Source organism: Daphnia pulex, chromosome 12 (genome assembly GCF_021134715.1).
Source record: "Daphnia pulex isolate KAP4 chromosome 12, ASM2113471v1".
Taxonomy (NCBI): Eukaryota; Metazoa; Arthropoda; class Branchiopoda; order Diplostraca; family Daphniidae; genus Daphnia; species Daphnia pulex.
The window spans coordinates 6,879,772-6,895,036 of record NC_060028.1 but is presented as its reverse complement, the minus strand read 5'-3'; the positions used below and the strand labels follow the sequence as shown (position 1 = coordinate 6,895,036).

General features: G+C 38.0%; 2 protein-coding genes across 2 annotated transcripts; one reads left to right on the top strand and one right to left on the bottom strand.

The window, feature by feature from the left end:
- Positions 1-7,090: 7,090 nt before the first annotated feature.
- On the bottom strand, positions 7,091-10,539 carry LOC124209882. Its single transcript, XM_046608115.1, has 6 exons — positions 10,383-10,539; positions 9,959-10,311; positions 9,786-9,891; positions 9,402-9,696; positions 9,136-9,343; positions 7,091-8,993 (listed from the first exon to the last, which is right to left on the bottom strand). The coding sequence occupies exons 1-6, from the start codon at positions 10,522-10,524 to the stop codon at positions 7,194-7,196; spliced, it is 2,904 nt and encodes a 967-aa protein (XP_046464071.1). The 5' UTR covers positions 10,525-10,539; the 3' UTR covers positions 7,091-7,193.
- Positions 10,540-10,764: 225 nt separating this feature from the next.
- Positions 10,765-13,104, top strand: LOC124209883. Its single transcript, XM_046608116.1, has 7 exons — positions 10,765-10,867; positions 10,933-11,272; positions 11,346-11,699; positions 11,763-11,909; positions 12,001-12,320; positions 12,387-12,567; positions 12,632-13,104. The coding sequence occupies exons 1-7, from the start codon at positions 10,778-10,780 to the stop codon at positions 12,871-12,873; spliced, it is 1,674 nt and encodes a 557-aa protein (XP_046464072.1). The 5' UTR covers positions 10,765-10,777; the 3' UTR covers positions 12,874-13,104.
- Positions 13,105-15,265: the final 2,161 nt, after the last annotated feature.

The window sequence follows — 15,265 nt, the reverse complement described above, 5'->3', positions numbered from 1 at the left end:
TCGACTTTTAATTGAAATTTTAACATTTTATCCCCTTAGTTAATAAGAAGGATTTCACTTTGAGATATATTCCGCATAAACGGACTAAATCTTGAATTATGGATTTCAAGCGAGCTTGTGTCAAACCAACTCCAGAATCAATATCCTCCTTATCTTTTCTCAGCATTATGAGAACAAATTATCCAATCCATTTTCAACTGAGTATTCTGGTCCGATAGAAAGTTGATGAGAAAACTTGATATTAAAGAAATTTATTTTTTATTTTTTAACTATACCTCCATTTCTTAGCCTGACAAGTTTTTTCTCCTGTCTGAATTCCAGCCATAGATTCGATTTCATATTTACAAGGTTATCGGACTATTTATGGAGTTTGTAGCTTGTTTGTGGGGCACCAGTAAGTAATTCTATAGTAAAGGAAAATGTAAGAATGATGATTTGTAATAACGATTAAACTTATAGCTAGAATTCACCATGGCATGGCTAGTGGCTAATTCAGCATATTACTCCTGTTTGGATTTTTTTTAGGATACTGTACTTAACTTTGTAGTATGTAATAAACATGTAGTAGGTAACACGTTTTTGGTTCATCGTTAAGATGTCATAATCATGTAATTATCTTGTGTTAACTTGTGAGTACCATGTTGTTTTGTCTTGTGAATACTATCTTTGCTTGCATCGTCAACACATAATTATGTTGTACTAAATACGACGTATCAATATAACTATGTTATTGAAATATCTTATTACATGCTTATTATCTTCGCTCTAAATATGTACAGCATATAAAGTGACAAAAGTAATAAGAGCATACTTAAAACAATTTCATTTTAGTGTTAACAAGCGTGCTTCGTGAAAATAAAATACATAAACACAATTGTAAGATAAGATGTATTATGTCAAGATTATTCTTGATCTGATAATAAAAAATGATAAGGATATTTATTTTCAAGAACCAGCAGTATAATTAAACTTCTGTGACTGTGATTTCTCGGCGGATTTTATTAGTTTGGGGGCAGGAACGAATATCAGATCACTTCTGTTTGACGTGGTCTGAAATAAAAATTAGAATTGTAATCCAGCAAACAACATATTAATCAAAAGATCAAATTCTTATCCCCGCGTGTCTTCCTTACTTGTCATTTTGTGTGTTTTTAATAAGTATTCTTTTCCGAACACTATAGAGAGAACATTCCCAGTCCAAACGGACATGTTAACGTCGACGCATCGGATTAGAATCTTTTCTTCTATAAATAGACCATCATAATCCTGAATGATGAAAATAGTTAGATAATTAATTTAAAAAGTAGTAATTTTAAACTTACACTGAACTTTTTAGACTCGGAAGCATGATTTTTTTCATTTATTAATGTTAAAACTTACTCTTGTACAAATTAAACTCAGCTTGCAGCAGCTCCAGAAGATGAGTTTTGTATTCGCAGCATATTGACACAATGAATATTGTCATGGAATAGAAACAAAAAAATAGAATAACAATCTGCACATAAGTATTTTCTGACAGTATCGCAAAGATTTCTTATTTGTAGTACAAAGAGTATTGCTGCTGCCAGGAGGAAAGACATTGTCATGTTCAAAATCATCTTCAGCTTAATCTTCACTGGTGGTCTGGTGCTGCCTTCAAGATCTGGCATGGAAGCAGAAACAGCTCTGCTATCAGATGTTGTTTCGTTGTGATCTTCTATCTGCTTTCACCTTCCAGCTGCTCCTGTTCTTCTATTTTCTTCATAGTATTTTGATGCGTAATACTTTCAAGCTTTTTGGGTTTTGTACTCGCTTGGTGTGGGGTGCTGGATTCTTCCCTTTGTTTGCAGCATCCATAAACTGTTTCTTCTCCGTTACTTTAACTGGCCTTTTTGAGGCTTGAGCATAGGAAGTAGCATCTGGCTGCAAAGCGATGTCACTTTCAATGATGAGGTGGTCAGCAACAAACATTTCAGATCATCAGATTCAAGACAATAAGATGTAAACGAACCCAAGTCTACCGGCAGTCGATGTCTGTGGAGTATAGCCGGCCTTATAGAATATAGACCAGCAAACCGCACCAAGGAGAGTACGAGATGCATTGGCAACACTTAAATAGGGTTGTCTCCCTGATATACAAGCATATCAGGGGGAAAACCCCGCAAATTGGCACTTAGAAATCTAAGCAAACAAATATATAATGCAAGTATAAAACCTAAAGGTTCACTATCACTGAAATTTCAAGATAATTCAACCACATTCGTTCATCACGTAGGAAAAAAAAAATTTAATATTCATGCACAGCGCTGTGCCATGACCTTATGGGACATTTTTTTTTAATTTTACAATTAAGTTTTTTTCCTTAAATGGTTTTGATGGTCATAAAAAAATAACCCAGGCCGGGTTATTTCCCGGGTTAAGAATCAGGTTGAGGCACTTTTTTTTTAAATTTATCGAGAAGTTTTACATTTTTTCGTCCACTTACGTTTAATGACAATAGCTGGCTTTTACACGTGATGTGGTGACCCTAAAAGCTGCTCAAGGGGATCAATTTATAACGAATTCGATGGCAACTTGTTTTTACGTTAAGCCAGAGCCAAGCTAATGAGTTACCTTCTTATCTGACTATTAGATGGTGCCACAACTCGGGTGGTCCCTTGAACCCGTTGTTCCGTCCCAAACCACTCCGATAAGAAATGATTCTTTTTAAAGGTTTGCATTTGAAGTTTACTAATTTTTCCCCTTTAATAATAAGCTATGCAAATATAGGCTATAACAATCAAGACCTGGCTTTACTTTCATTTGAATACCTACAGTAAACAACACAAGTATTCGAAAATGTTCAAAGACCCATAAGGCCGCCGTGTTTTAAAATTAAGTTAAGTTAAGTTAGTTTTTAGTTAACTGTCTCGCTGATTTGCGACGCAAGTAATGGGGATAGATTCAAAACATTTTTAAAACAAATATATTGGTTGATAATGTATTCGTAAAATAATTAGAACTGTACAAGCTTCCGCAAACTTTTTTCCCTGTGCTTTTCTTGTGGCTACAGGGACATTTTCGACGGCCCAATCGTCTCTTGTTCCGATAAAGATATCAGGCCCCCCCCAAAAAAATGAATTATTTAAATCATCTTTAGACATTTGAACTTACTTTGTTACTGCGTGGTCGAACCTGTTCTGACACCAATGCAAGACTGCATGGCACGACTTGTATTTACTACAAGCGTTGGCAAGAATGTGAGAAAGTCCCTGACTGTGTCTGGTCTTTTTATAAGCTACAATGAACTGCAATGGAGGGGGAAAACTAAACTGAATATGAGGATACAAAGAATTTGAATAACTAGACCGGAAGGGTAACATACCTTTTGATATTGGTAATCACATACAACAAACAACATTTTCCCACTATAATTTTTTGTGTTTGGTGTTACGAGAAAGACATCTACTAGTAGTTTACCGAGTTGTGCTAGAGAACCAATTAGACGACTTCAGCGGCTCCAAACTTTCCCTCGTGGAAGAGATATTGGTACCGTCCCCCCCCTACTCCTAAAATATCCCAAAGCCCGAAGAAATCTCAAAAGGTGAACCAAACCCTCACTGAATGAGCAAGAGAACCTTATGGAAAAATGCGTTTTTCTCGGCAGTCCCCCCCCCCCCCACAAATTTTCGTATTCGCCCCAAAAAATTCGCAAAAGGAAAGATAAATGAGATACATACTGAATAAATCACCAGTATTTCTTTTCTTTAAAAATAATAGTGCATGAAGACATGAAGAGGATAGGCTTTCTTCTATGTCCCTCCCTGTTGTTTTGTCGAACCCCCAAACTTCCCCAAACGATTTATAATTGCCGACACACGGACTGTATTCTTTTTGTTTCGTAATCAAAATAGAACCTAATTATCGGGAACGATGAAGAGCTTTAACTCCAGACGAGTGCAAAGCATTCTTTTTGGTTATAGAATAATTTACTTCTGCTGTAAAAAGAAGACAACTCGCGTTAAGCCATAGGATGTTTCACGCCGTCTATGGACTGGGGTAAGACCGCAGAATTACAGATCCAAATGCGTATGGCATGATGATCATCGGCAATGGGTTAAAAAAACATCCATAAATAATTATAATTGTTGAACATAAATGACACATTCATTAGGATAAATTATAAAGTAAATTATAAATGTACTTATTAATATAATAATATTATAAATTATAAATATTTTTCATTAATCATTCCGTGCACGCATTGGATGTGATATGATTCCCCAACTAGGTATCGTAACTAGGCCTCGCGCTGCAGGCTTCCTTCCCTAGTGTAGTAATGGAAATAGTGAATTTCACATCCTTTCACATCCGAGTTCGCATCTTCTCCGGAAGCCTGCGTGTTCTTGTGATGCCTCTGGACTTGAAGAAAATAAGTGGAGTCTGTAGTCTTTCAAAGTTTTTACCTAGACAGGTTATAATGCAACTTCTGTTCGGTATCCGTTAGGGCCATCGGAAAGTTTTGCTGGCTTCAGCAATGGAATGACCACTTTTGTTTCGGATTGTTGATCGTGTTGTCCAAGTCTTACAATGAAGGTTGCCCATGTTTCTTAGCTGTGATACTTGTTTTTCTCTACTTCCTCCTCATTTTTACAATCATCTCGTTTCTAGAGGGACAAACTTAATTGGTCTACACTATACAGTTAATATGACAAGATGAATATCTTTGAACTAAACCCTGAAATATAAAAAACGCCTAAAAAGGAGTTTTTTTTTCGTTTTTTTTCATTTCCGGCAATACCAGATTTAATTTAAAAAATAGAATAAAAAATCAGTGTAATTTTAGTCGGTCCAAAAATTGTGTTTAAAAATGCTTACTTTTAACTGAAATAGAACACGTTAAGGTCTTCCGTTAGCTCTTTGATGCCCTTGTTGATCTTGGAAATCATTGATTCTCTATGTCGCCTTAATTCTTGTTGTAAGGTCTGTAGCAGTTCTTTCATCATCTCCGTGTGGATGGGGGGGAGGGGCGTTGTTCAGCTGGGCGTGGGCGATTCTTTTGAAGAGTTCTCTGACAGTTATGCCTTCCACGTAGGCCATTTTGTAAGTCTTTTTTTTCAGGAAGGCTGGCCAGTCGTTGCTGTGTGTTTCGTGTGACTTGTTTCCATAGTTTACGCATCTCGTGGTATATTCCTGTTCTTTGTGGTGTGGTGTGCCCCATTTATTGGATTTGTTGTGAGGGAGGGGATTCACATCTTGGTGTGGTGTGGACTAATTGCCAGCATTTGTGACACCTTTATGAGTTGGTTACATACATTTGTACACAAGAACACCATCTTGACTCGTTCGGGTAGGATGCATTCGAACGTTAGCAGCACCAGGGGAAGGTACTTTACGTGTGTGACAATTTGGTTAGCTAGTGCTTCCAGAAATTCTTTAGTTGTATGTTAAAGTATTTTATAATTTCATCTATATAATAGGTCTCCTCTCCTTGTCTAAAGTAAAAGGGCTTTTATCTCGCTTTTTTTTAGTTCTTTTAAGACCGTTTCAGCGGATTTGGACATAGCTTTACTCTGTTTATGTGGGATGTTTTACATCAGCATCTTTAAGCCACAAAACCCTATCTGCCTTGGTGGTTAAAGTGTGATTGTGGGTTATGACTACAAAAATTGTTTGAAAACCTTAGAACATTCGGAAAAAAAGATCGTGTTACCGGGATGCATTTTTGGCATCCGAGCTACCACTCGGTTCATCGGAAAAAACAATAGCCGGATTATTGATCAACGCCCGAGCTACAGCTATACGTTGGAGTTCTCCCCCAGACACATCGGCTGGAAAACGATGATTCAGGTGGTGCAACCCAAGTAAAGTCAATATTTCACCTGCTTTTTGGTCTACTTCCTTTTTATGGAAATTGCCCAGATAACAAGGCAGACAAACATTTTCAAAAAGTGTAAATTCTGGCAACAAGTTATGAAATTGAAATACAAAACCTATTTTCCTAAATTTAGCCAACGCCTACCTTTTAGCTGGGTTACCTCTATAACCTCATATACTATGGAGCCACTATCTGGCTGATCCAAGATAGACAACAGATATAGCAACGTAGTCTTTCCAGCACCAGAAGGCCCTACAATGGCGACCATTTCTCCTGGTTGAATGGATAAGCTCAGGTTTTGAATAATAGGAGCATGATCATACGTTTTACATATGTCCTTAGCAATAAGCATATGGTTGATTTTCATACTGCAATTGGGTACATAATCCTAGCAAAGATTTTCGGTGTTAACCTGGGATGGTGCAAAACACTTATTTGAAACCCTTAATTCCTGGTTCAAAGTGGGTGTTCTTCACGAACCGGTCAATTGGTAATAGAAATCCTCGCTGAAAATGTGTTCGACAGTTGTCGTGTTAAAACTGCGTTTTATACTGTTACTATCCCCGCAGTACACAGCTTGAAGCACGTGTTTTTTTCTTTCGTCCATGTCCCTTTTTTAAACCAGGTTGAACAGCGTTATACACAAGTGCAGTGCACCATGAAACAGGAATTTTAAACTTTTTTCTAGAGATTTTTTAAGGTGTGTGACACTAGAACTATTTGCGTACTAAATTGGATTGAAAAACTGTTAATATCCGTATAAGAATGTGTAAGAATTTTATTGGGGAAATAGGAGTTTCATACCGGTGTCGCACATTGAGCAACCGTTACGCATTTCTTTGTGTATAACGCCGTGCTCATACGGGGGAAATTCTAGTTTAAACCCACATTTTCCGCGATGACGATTTAATAATATGGCATCAAAATAACAGGCCGTAAAGCTATCACGGAAACTGTCATCTGCGTTGAAAACTGGTTTTGTACGCTGAAATTCATTTTCCTGGATTTGTGTTTGTGGTTGGCATAGCTATATTTACACCGGAATGGAACTCGCGTGAGCCTCGACGCACACACGTTCACTTCAAATTCACGTTAAATAATGCTTTTAATACGCTTTACACATGTTGTGTTTCCGACTGTCTATTTTATTGCTCTTATGTCGTCTATTGAAAGGCGCGCAAATTTAAATGATTCATGTGCAGATGTAAAGTGAATGCTTTTTAATACTGGAGATAGCAGAGAAACTACATTACAGGAAGAAATTGTGTTCTTTTATTTCCAAATGTGTCATACACATCAACCAATGACGAAATGTACACGGCAATTCACTTACGGAGACATTTTTTTACTTTTGTGGCTATGAGATTGTGTGTCGGATAGGAGTAGCAAACCATCTGTTGCGCACATTCGGCAGGGTAATGTCAGGTAACTTGGAATAGTCTATCAACTTATAAGGAATAGTATACATTTTGCAAAGTAAGTTATTTAAATTCCATTCATTAATGCGATTGTCCAACTGCGATACAATAAATGTGTTGTATCTGCTTGATACGTAGGGCTGCACGCAAGCATTTTCTTTTATTTTAAATGAGAAACCAACAATCAGAAAATTATTGCTATGCTTCGGAAACTCAATGAAATCGCAGCAAACAATAACACTTCCATTTTTTAATAAACAGACATTGTTCGGATATTGATTAGTCAGCACAAAATCAGGGAACACAATTTTCTTCAGTCCTTTCCATTGAGCAAACTTTACTACTATCTTTTGGCCACTGTGCTTTGCTTCTAATTTTTTCACTTCAATTTCAAATTGTTTTGAAGAATTTATGATCATTCCGTCAGCAGAAGTTGGCAGCAAGTACTTTGATCTTTCAACAAGCCTATTTCTTATCTGTTGTAACGGCAGGTTTCCCGAAGCGAGAATATTCCGGAAAAATCTGTAGAAGTTTTCGAATACAAACGCACTTAATGATTCCACCCCACACCCATGATTCAACGCATCTTCCGGTAAGTGTGACGATAAGTGAGTAGTCGGTCGGATCGGGTACTTGAAATGTTTCAGTTGCTCAACATACATCTTCAAAACTCGAGACGCTTCCATTATATTGTCGTGGGAGACTGGATCGTTGGCAAAACCACCGATCAACAACATGGAATACTGAAGCAATAAAAGGTTTTCTAAGTGCTCATCCTGCAAGATCCCACAAAATGCCGGAATCAAAATGTACATAAGCATATCTCTTATTTCGTGATGCTTGTACTTCTTAGCGCACTTGCTAAGGCTTCTGACATGCCTATCAAATTCACAAGGTTTACATTTTTCAAAGAGTTTTAACCGTTGATCAACTTGAAGAAGTTGTGATGCGCTCAATTTACCTTCGTTTGCTTTTCCGGCAATACCCTTGAGTCTTCCGCCTACACACCCAGCGTAAAATGTATGCATGGATTCTACAACAAAACCGGACACCATCGGAAAATTCCATTTCAGAAATGGACTGAGATCGTGAAGTCCATTAAGATGTTCGTCAAGGCAGTCGTCAGATTTCATATAAGTCAGAAAGTCTTCGTTAGTTCTACGAGGGGCGTTCACTTCTAAAAACTGAATTGTTTTTTTCTTCTTCTTTTTTGAATTTCTCTGATTCGAATGATTGTCACACGCAACACCACACTGCACACACCGCTCGCAGCTCCAGTATCCTGTATGACCTTTTACCCTTTTTAAATACGACCGCATTGGCCAGTCAGCGATGACACAACGAATGGAAACGGTGAATTGGCGGCCTAAGGTAGTATCGCCGTCGTTATTCGGATCCAGTCTTGTCAGTTCTTCAATGAAGGCAGATAAAAACGAATTAACATCTGGCTTCTCTTTGCAGTGAGCAACACCAACGATTATAGGAGAACGTTTCTGTAATAAGATAGGCTTGCTTCGTGATGGATCGCAACTCTCGCTTACTGAATGTACAATCACACATAGAGGAATGCATTCTGCTTGCTCGGAGTTCTCAAAAAAAAGGACGCCATCACAGCTCGCATCAATTACAATATGTGGGACGTTCGTTGTCAAAGCGGTATCGACATCTGGGTGTTGTGTATCTCCTTTAAGTAACTGCTTGGCTGCTTCGAATTCCGCTTCAGGATTAAGTTTCTCAATCTAGAGGGGAAAATGAAGTTACAGTTATAATGTAACCTAAGCTGTATAATAATGAAATCCATAATCTATTTAATCCACTTCCTCGCATTGCTACAAAGTAATGCGGAGGGAAGGCATACATGCACTTTAAACAAATATGTACCTTTCTTCGAATAGATAGTGGAAGGGCTTTTGGATTTGTTTTGTAAATAGCAGCATATTGCAATAAATCTGCATGGCGGTGATATAATCCTGGAGAGTCTCCGGCCAATGCACATTCAAGACCGAAGTGAGTGTACCTCCCATTTCCTTTATTATCTAAATCAACGACGGGTGGCAATCGGTGTTTTTTCCCATTCTTGCTGTTTTGACTGTAACACAATATTTTTTTAAATATACGTACTGCACGATATGTCCATTCAAAATTACCTAGGTGGGTCCTGTTCTGTCGTAGAAGATAAATGGGGCACATCACGCCCGTCGATGTACATCAATTGCTGGCCGGAAGATGGCAAGGCATCGTAATCTATAGGGGGTCTATGCTCTTTGAGCAACTCCAGCAAGTAAGTGAGGTGGCTTTTCTTTTGCATGGTACTGGCTGCCCAATGACAAAGAACTCTTTTAAATGACAACGGTTTGTTGTTAATTGGCGCAGAACTGGTAGAAATATTAATCACCGGTGTCCCTTCAAATAAATCTTCATCTTCATTTGATTGCTGTTTATCTGTCGAGGATGAATCCATATTTAATTTAACAATGCTTTATTACTAATTATGCTCAAATTTGGTATGAATCAAATCATGTGAATGTTACCAAGAGGGAGACGAAACACTGCTTGGTCATTATTAGTTTGTGGCTCTTCAGTACATTCACTTAAATTAATAAGTCTCTCAGTTTCTTCAATAATGCAGCTTTCTTCCTGGTATAAAATACAAATGCATAATAGAAGTCATCAGAAAGACGGCAATCACTGTAAATATTAATACCATTTGCACGATGGGAGTTGGCTCATGTAGATGTTCAGGTGTTGTTGGGTTTTCCATAACATTAGCTTCCGATAAACAAACTTGGGTCTTCAGTCCAAACATCTGAGGCAACCCAGACGATAGTGAAACTAAGTGTGTCATGTACTTCTCAGGAACTCCCGTAGCCATCCAAATAAGAAGTTCCTTCATGGCTGTTGTTTTCAGTCGCTTGTGGTATTCTGGTGTCAAATGGTTTAATTTCCTTTTTCTTTTACGTTGCTGTTTTCCACATACGAGAAGAATTTCGTCAACTTCCTTGTCACCTAATTTTGCTGCAATATCTTCCATTTCGTCTGAATGTTTTCTTAGCGACACTGCATTCACACAGACAAAGACGATATAATTTAAGATAAGACAAAAACATATGTATGTAGTTATTTATTACCTATGGGGAAATATTTCCAATGAAGAGCTTGTAACAGCTTCCAGCATGCACTCTCGCACTGCGCAGTTTTCAGGAGATACAGACGACTTGACGTAGTAACCATGGATACCAGGGCTAATGCTTTGATGGATACGCACACCATCCGTCTTTTGTTTTTTTACGCATGGTCTAGTGAAACTTGAAAGAGCAGACAGAATTCATCATATTTTTTGTATGGAAGTGAAGTTCGAAGCGTGGTTTTCTAGTTTGGTGTATAATCTGGTAATTAAACACATAATAAGTTTTATAACCTGTCGTTTTGCCCCTTTACTTTTAGAAATGTACCCGTGTTTTTTTTAAAGTGAAATCAAAGATGCTATAACGAGTTATTGTTTGTTCGTAGTAGGATATAAGTAATGGTCAGCAAAAGTGCTCAGATAGAAAATGGTGGAGAGGATTCGTTATTAACTAGTGCCGTGACGCCCGTTAGTTATTGTGCTTTCCAGGTATTACTACTGTATGACAACTTTTTTTTCAAACATATGCTAAAGTTATTGTGTTACTGTAATAGGTGGGTAGATTGCAACTTCACTGGAAGGGCGAGCATAGGCTGGAACAAACGAGTGAGGAAAGTGCCCAGAACAACCTTAACTCTTTGAAGTATTACCTGGTCAAAACTGTAGAAACAGACGAAGACTTTAAAGAAAAAGCTTTCTTTAGTTGTGTTCCAACAACTTGGGTTTCCGTGTGCATGAAGTTCATGTTATACCCCCCCGTTGGGACACATTCTGCAAACGGAAGACATCAAGAACCGAATCAATGGAGAAGTAATGTTTTTAAAAGGTTTCGTTATCCAACGAAAGATTGGTTTGAGTACGACATTGTGCAAATTTTCAATTTAGTAAAACCAGGTAAAACAGAAAAATCTTGAGTATATTACGTTGCATGTGATATTCTTAATTTGTTGCATTAATCCTCTTTCAGGGAGTCATGATCGGATCTTTAAGGCTGCAACCGCAGCATCTAAAGGCATGAAGAATTTTGAAGATCTGCTCAAGTCTGATAATGATGAGTCATTAGGCCGGGGGAACCGAGTAAAAAGAAAAAAAGTTTTAGAAGACGCCGAAATGGAGCAGCCCAAGAAGAGAAAAGTGAAAAAATCAACTGAGGAAAAGGAACTGATGGCCGTTCCAGCAACTAGTCTGGCCAAGGCCGACAACGATAAAGATTTACAATCAAGTTCCTCTGAATTAGATAACTACAACGTCATTGACAATGTAGTGTTGCCTCACCTTGCAGATAACTGGAACAGTCATGATGATTACAACAGTAATCAAGGTATATTGATATGCAATGTACATGTACTTAAAGTTTTTAAAATTTGGATTATATATGTAACAGGGGACTTATCAGCACCAATTGAACAAACTTGGCTTGAACAACCGGATGAAACGATGGAACAAGTTGGAACACCAATCCCCGATAAAACAATAATGGACTTAGACACTCTGGAACTGTGTCCTTCTACATCTTCATCTAATAGTGGAGGTGAGTGTTATCTGTTACAGTGGTGTTAATACTAAGAAACTTTGAGAATATCAACAACATTTAATGCTATTTAAAATCATTCTTTGTTCAGGTCCTCCCAGGGAGCCATCTTGGATGCTCCAGCATGTTCTTCATCAAGCCCTTGAACGCTTAACCTGTGTTGAAAATGGAATTAGTGCCATTGAAGCCAAAATGTCGACAAACTTTCTATTAATCGTGGAGAAGTTGGAGGCATTAGACCAAAAAATTGAAAAAATGCGTAAAGTTGCAATCCACAAAATGGCAGAGACTGATTTTGATCATCATACATCTGTGGTAGAAACGTACTTAAAAGAATTACCAGTAACGACGACGAAGGCTGTGGAAGCCATTGATGTACTTTTGCAAGACAACACTTTGGCAGTAAGCCTTGTAAGTATACGTGTTTTAATTACTTACGTTTATTTCCATTTACTATCTCAATTTTCAATGATACAGGTTTTTGTTTTTGTCGAAAAACTGAAAACAGTTAAAACGGTTAACAAGTTTTTCTATCAGATGTTGGGCTTCCTGGTAGCAAAGGATGTCAGCAATAGCTTGCAGTGGAAAATGAGCCCAAGGGGCAGAGATAACAGGCCTGGAATGGCTGGCCTTTTCAATTTGTTGGCTGTTTTCGGAGGTAACGTAATGACTGTCAGAATTGTTTCGAAAATTTTAACTTACATATTTTCCATGCAATTTAGTGGCCGCAAGGATTTTTGCTCAGAAGAAAGGAGAAAAATTAAATGAGGGCCGAATCCAGCAGCTTGTACGCGATGCTAGGAAAACGCACGCTCGCGAATATCGTGCCACCTCTCGCGATAACAAACAAGATGAGGTTGTAATTGACGCTCCAACAGGACCGAACATTGAAGATAACGATGGGATTACACTAAAACAACACATTGATCGACTGCAAATATTAGTGAACAATTTCACCCTTTAATGTGTTATACTATTGACATGTAATATGTGGCTTGGTTTTCGGATTTCCGGTTTTCGCACCTCGAGAAGTCATTTTTTGTTTGTTTTCCATTTATATTTTGGAGACCCAATGGACTGTATCAGTCCATCACTCCCTGGCGATAGCGTTATTTATTATTGTGTTTGACTACATTCCAATTATTATTTCAATTTTACGGTGTGATTCAAAATAAACTAGCCAGTATTCAACTAAGTTTGTGTTAAATGAGACATTACTTGTTTTCTTGCAAATTGCGAGGTTGGGTCCCGTGAAGTGTCAACTTAAGATTGCAACGGTTAAGAACTAGTGTGGTATACCAGTGCAACTGAACAGTTTGAAACTGGAACGACCCACCAGTATATAGGATGGGTTTGAAACTGGAATAATTAACAAGTAAATTGAAAGGGTTTGGTACTGGTGTGGAGCACCATTTATTTTTAGAAGCGTGAGTAACAAAACTGAAGAGAACACTAGTTCAAAATTGAGGTTTAAACGGGTGTATATTCCCAGAACGTTCTCGGGTAAAATTACAAAACTATACCAAATAAAAACAAACAAAGAGAATGAACTGTAGAACGAATACCGGTGTGATTCGCTCCATATCACGCGAACAAGAAGTGTTACACCAGTGTGACTCACCAGTATCACACTTTACACCGGAGAGCCACACCAGTTCAACACGGGATCCCACCCGCAAAAACTTTGCTAGGGATAAGGTTAAGAAAAGGTTTATATATAGCACCAAGTTACTAAATTTGGTCTAAAATAGGCTTTAGGTTTAAGTTTACATAAAAAAGCCATTGAAGTAGAAAAATGTTGCAACGGCCTTAATCATCTAACCCTATCTATAACTGGCTGCTTAAGGCTTCTTTTAATGCTTAAGTTTATGCCTTTTAATACATGGAGAAACATCACTAGATGAACCATCTGAATCAGTTTGCCTGCTTATACAGGTACATCTCATAAAATAGTTATCAATACTAGATCCAATTCTTTTACATCTAGCTGATCCCCATCTTTTAAATGCAGATTTCTTTTTAGGCACAACCGGTTCAACATAGTGAACACTGATTTTTTAAGATTCCTCTATCGGCATGTTTTGGCTTGATATAGACCCATTGTGTAGGCACACTCCCATCTGAACCCGCATAAAAGGTAACCTGCTGCGTACAACTTGAATAATATAAATAAACAGCAGGTACCTCCGATACCTTCAACCCTGCACACCAAATCCTCTTGAGCTGGATCGGAGATAGATATGCTTCTAGGCCATCCATAACCTCCTGTTCATCAGCAAACATGGGTTTTGGATTTGGACTTTCCACCATATAATAAAAGATCAAGTTAAGCGAATCATCTTTAATCGAAGTTTGATGCATGAAAGCAATATGTAAATCATCCGCAGGAAACTTCGATACCAAAGGCTTCCGCATCAGATTCCATTCCTCCTGGTTGGGGATCGGCAATACATCTTCTTCTATGCTACCTGTAAACACCTTCATTTTTTTCAAAAAAACACTACCTTTCCACCAACCATCTCAGCTGATAAAGACATATAGGCCGATGATTATAGGGAATTTCTAGGGGAAGGCTACTGCTTGTATAATTAAACAATGGATGCTCACTTGTAAGAAAAGAAAAAAATGATCCCGGGTAATTTTTTCATACTTTCTTCCGTGAATTGGCTTGTATCTATAATAAGCTGATTCAGATCACCTTGCGCTAGACGGGCCAGTAAAATACTTTTTCTAGTAGCACGTGCTAGACCAATCCCCCTTTTCAAACTTGCATACAGTCGCATGGACGTTTCTACATCTGTGAAATATACGATAACAGCATCTCCCAATCTATGGCTACTTGTGGATGTTTTACTATAATGGCTAACATGATAGTAAAACAGGTATAGGTAGAACGGTTTAAATTTTCACTTGATTTGTTGGATCTGAAACAAGCACTGGTTTATGCTGAGTACGCACACTGGAACCAGAATCAGAACCCTAACCATTCATCCCGAACCATTCATACCAGATCATTTGGCACAGCTAAATCTGAATTTTCTAGATATTCAATCGCATCTTCGAAAACTTCGGAAATTGTTGTTCATAATTCAACGCAATAAAAGGTAAGTTGATGTCAAAAACTGAAAAAAGAATGAATCACAATAGAACGAGGATGCAGTTCAGGTCTATCGCCTTTTCTAGCCAATGCATAAGCTCTTGCTCCTTTCACCTTAACAGCTAAATGCATTGGGGGTATCTGAGCTATAGTGCCCACAATAGAAGCTGCTGCAACCTCTACCATGCTTCTATCGATGTGGCTATAGCTACAGTGGCTATCAAAAGGCGTCTCTAAATCCATAGAGAAAGTGGTCTTA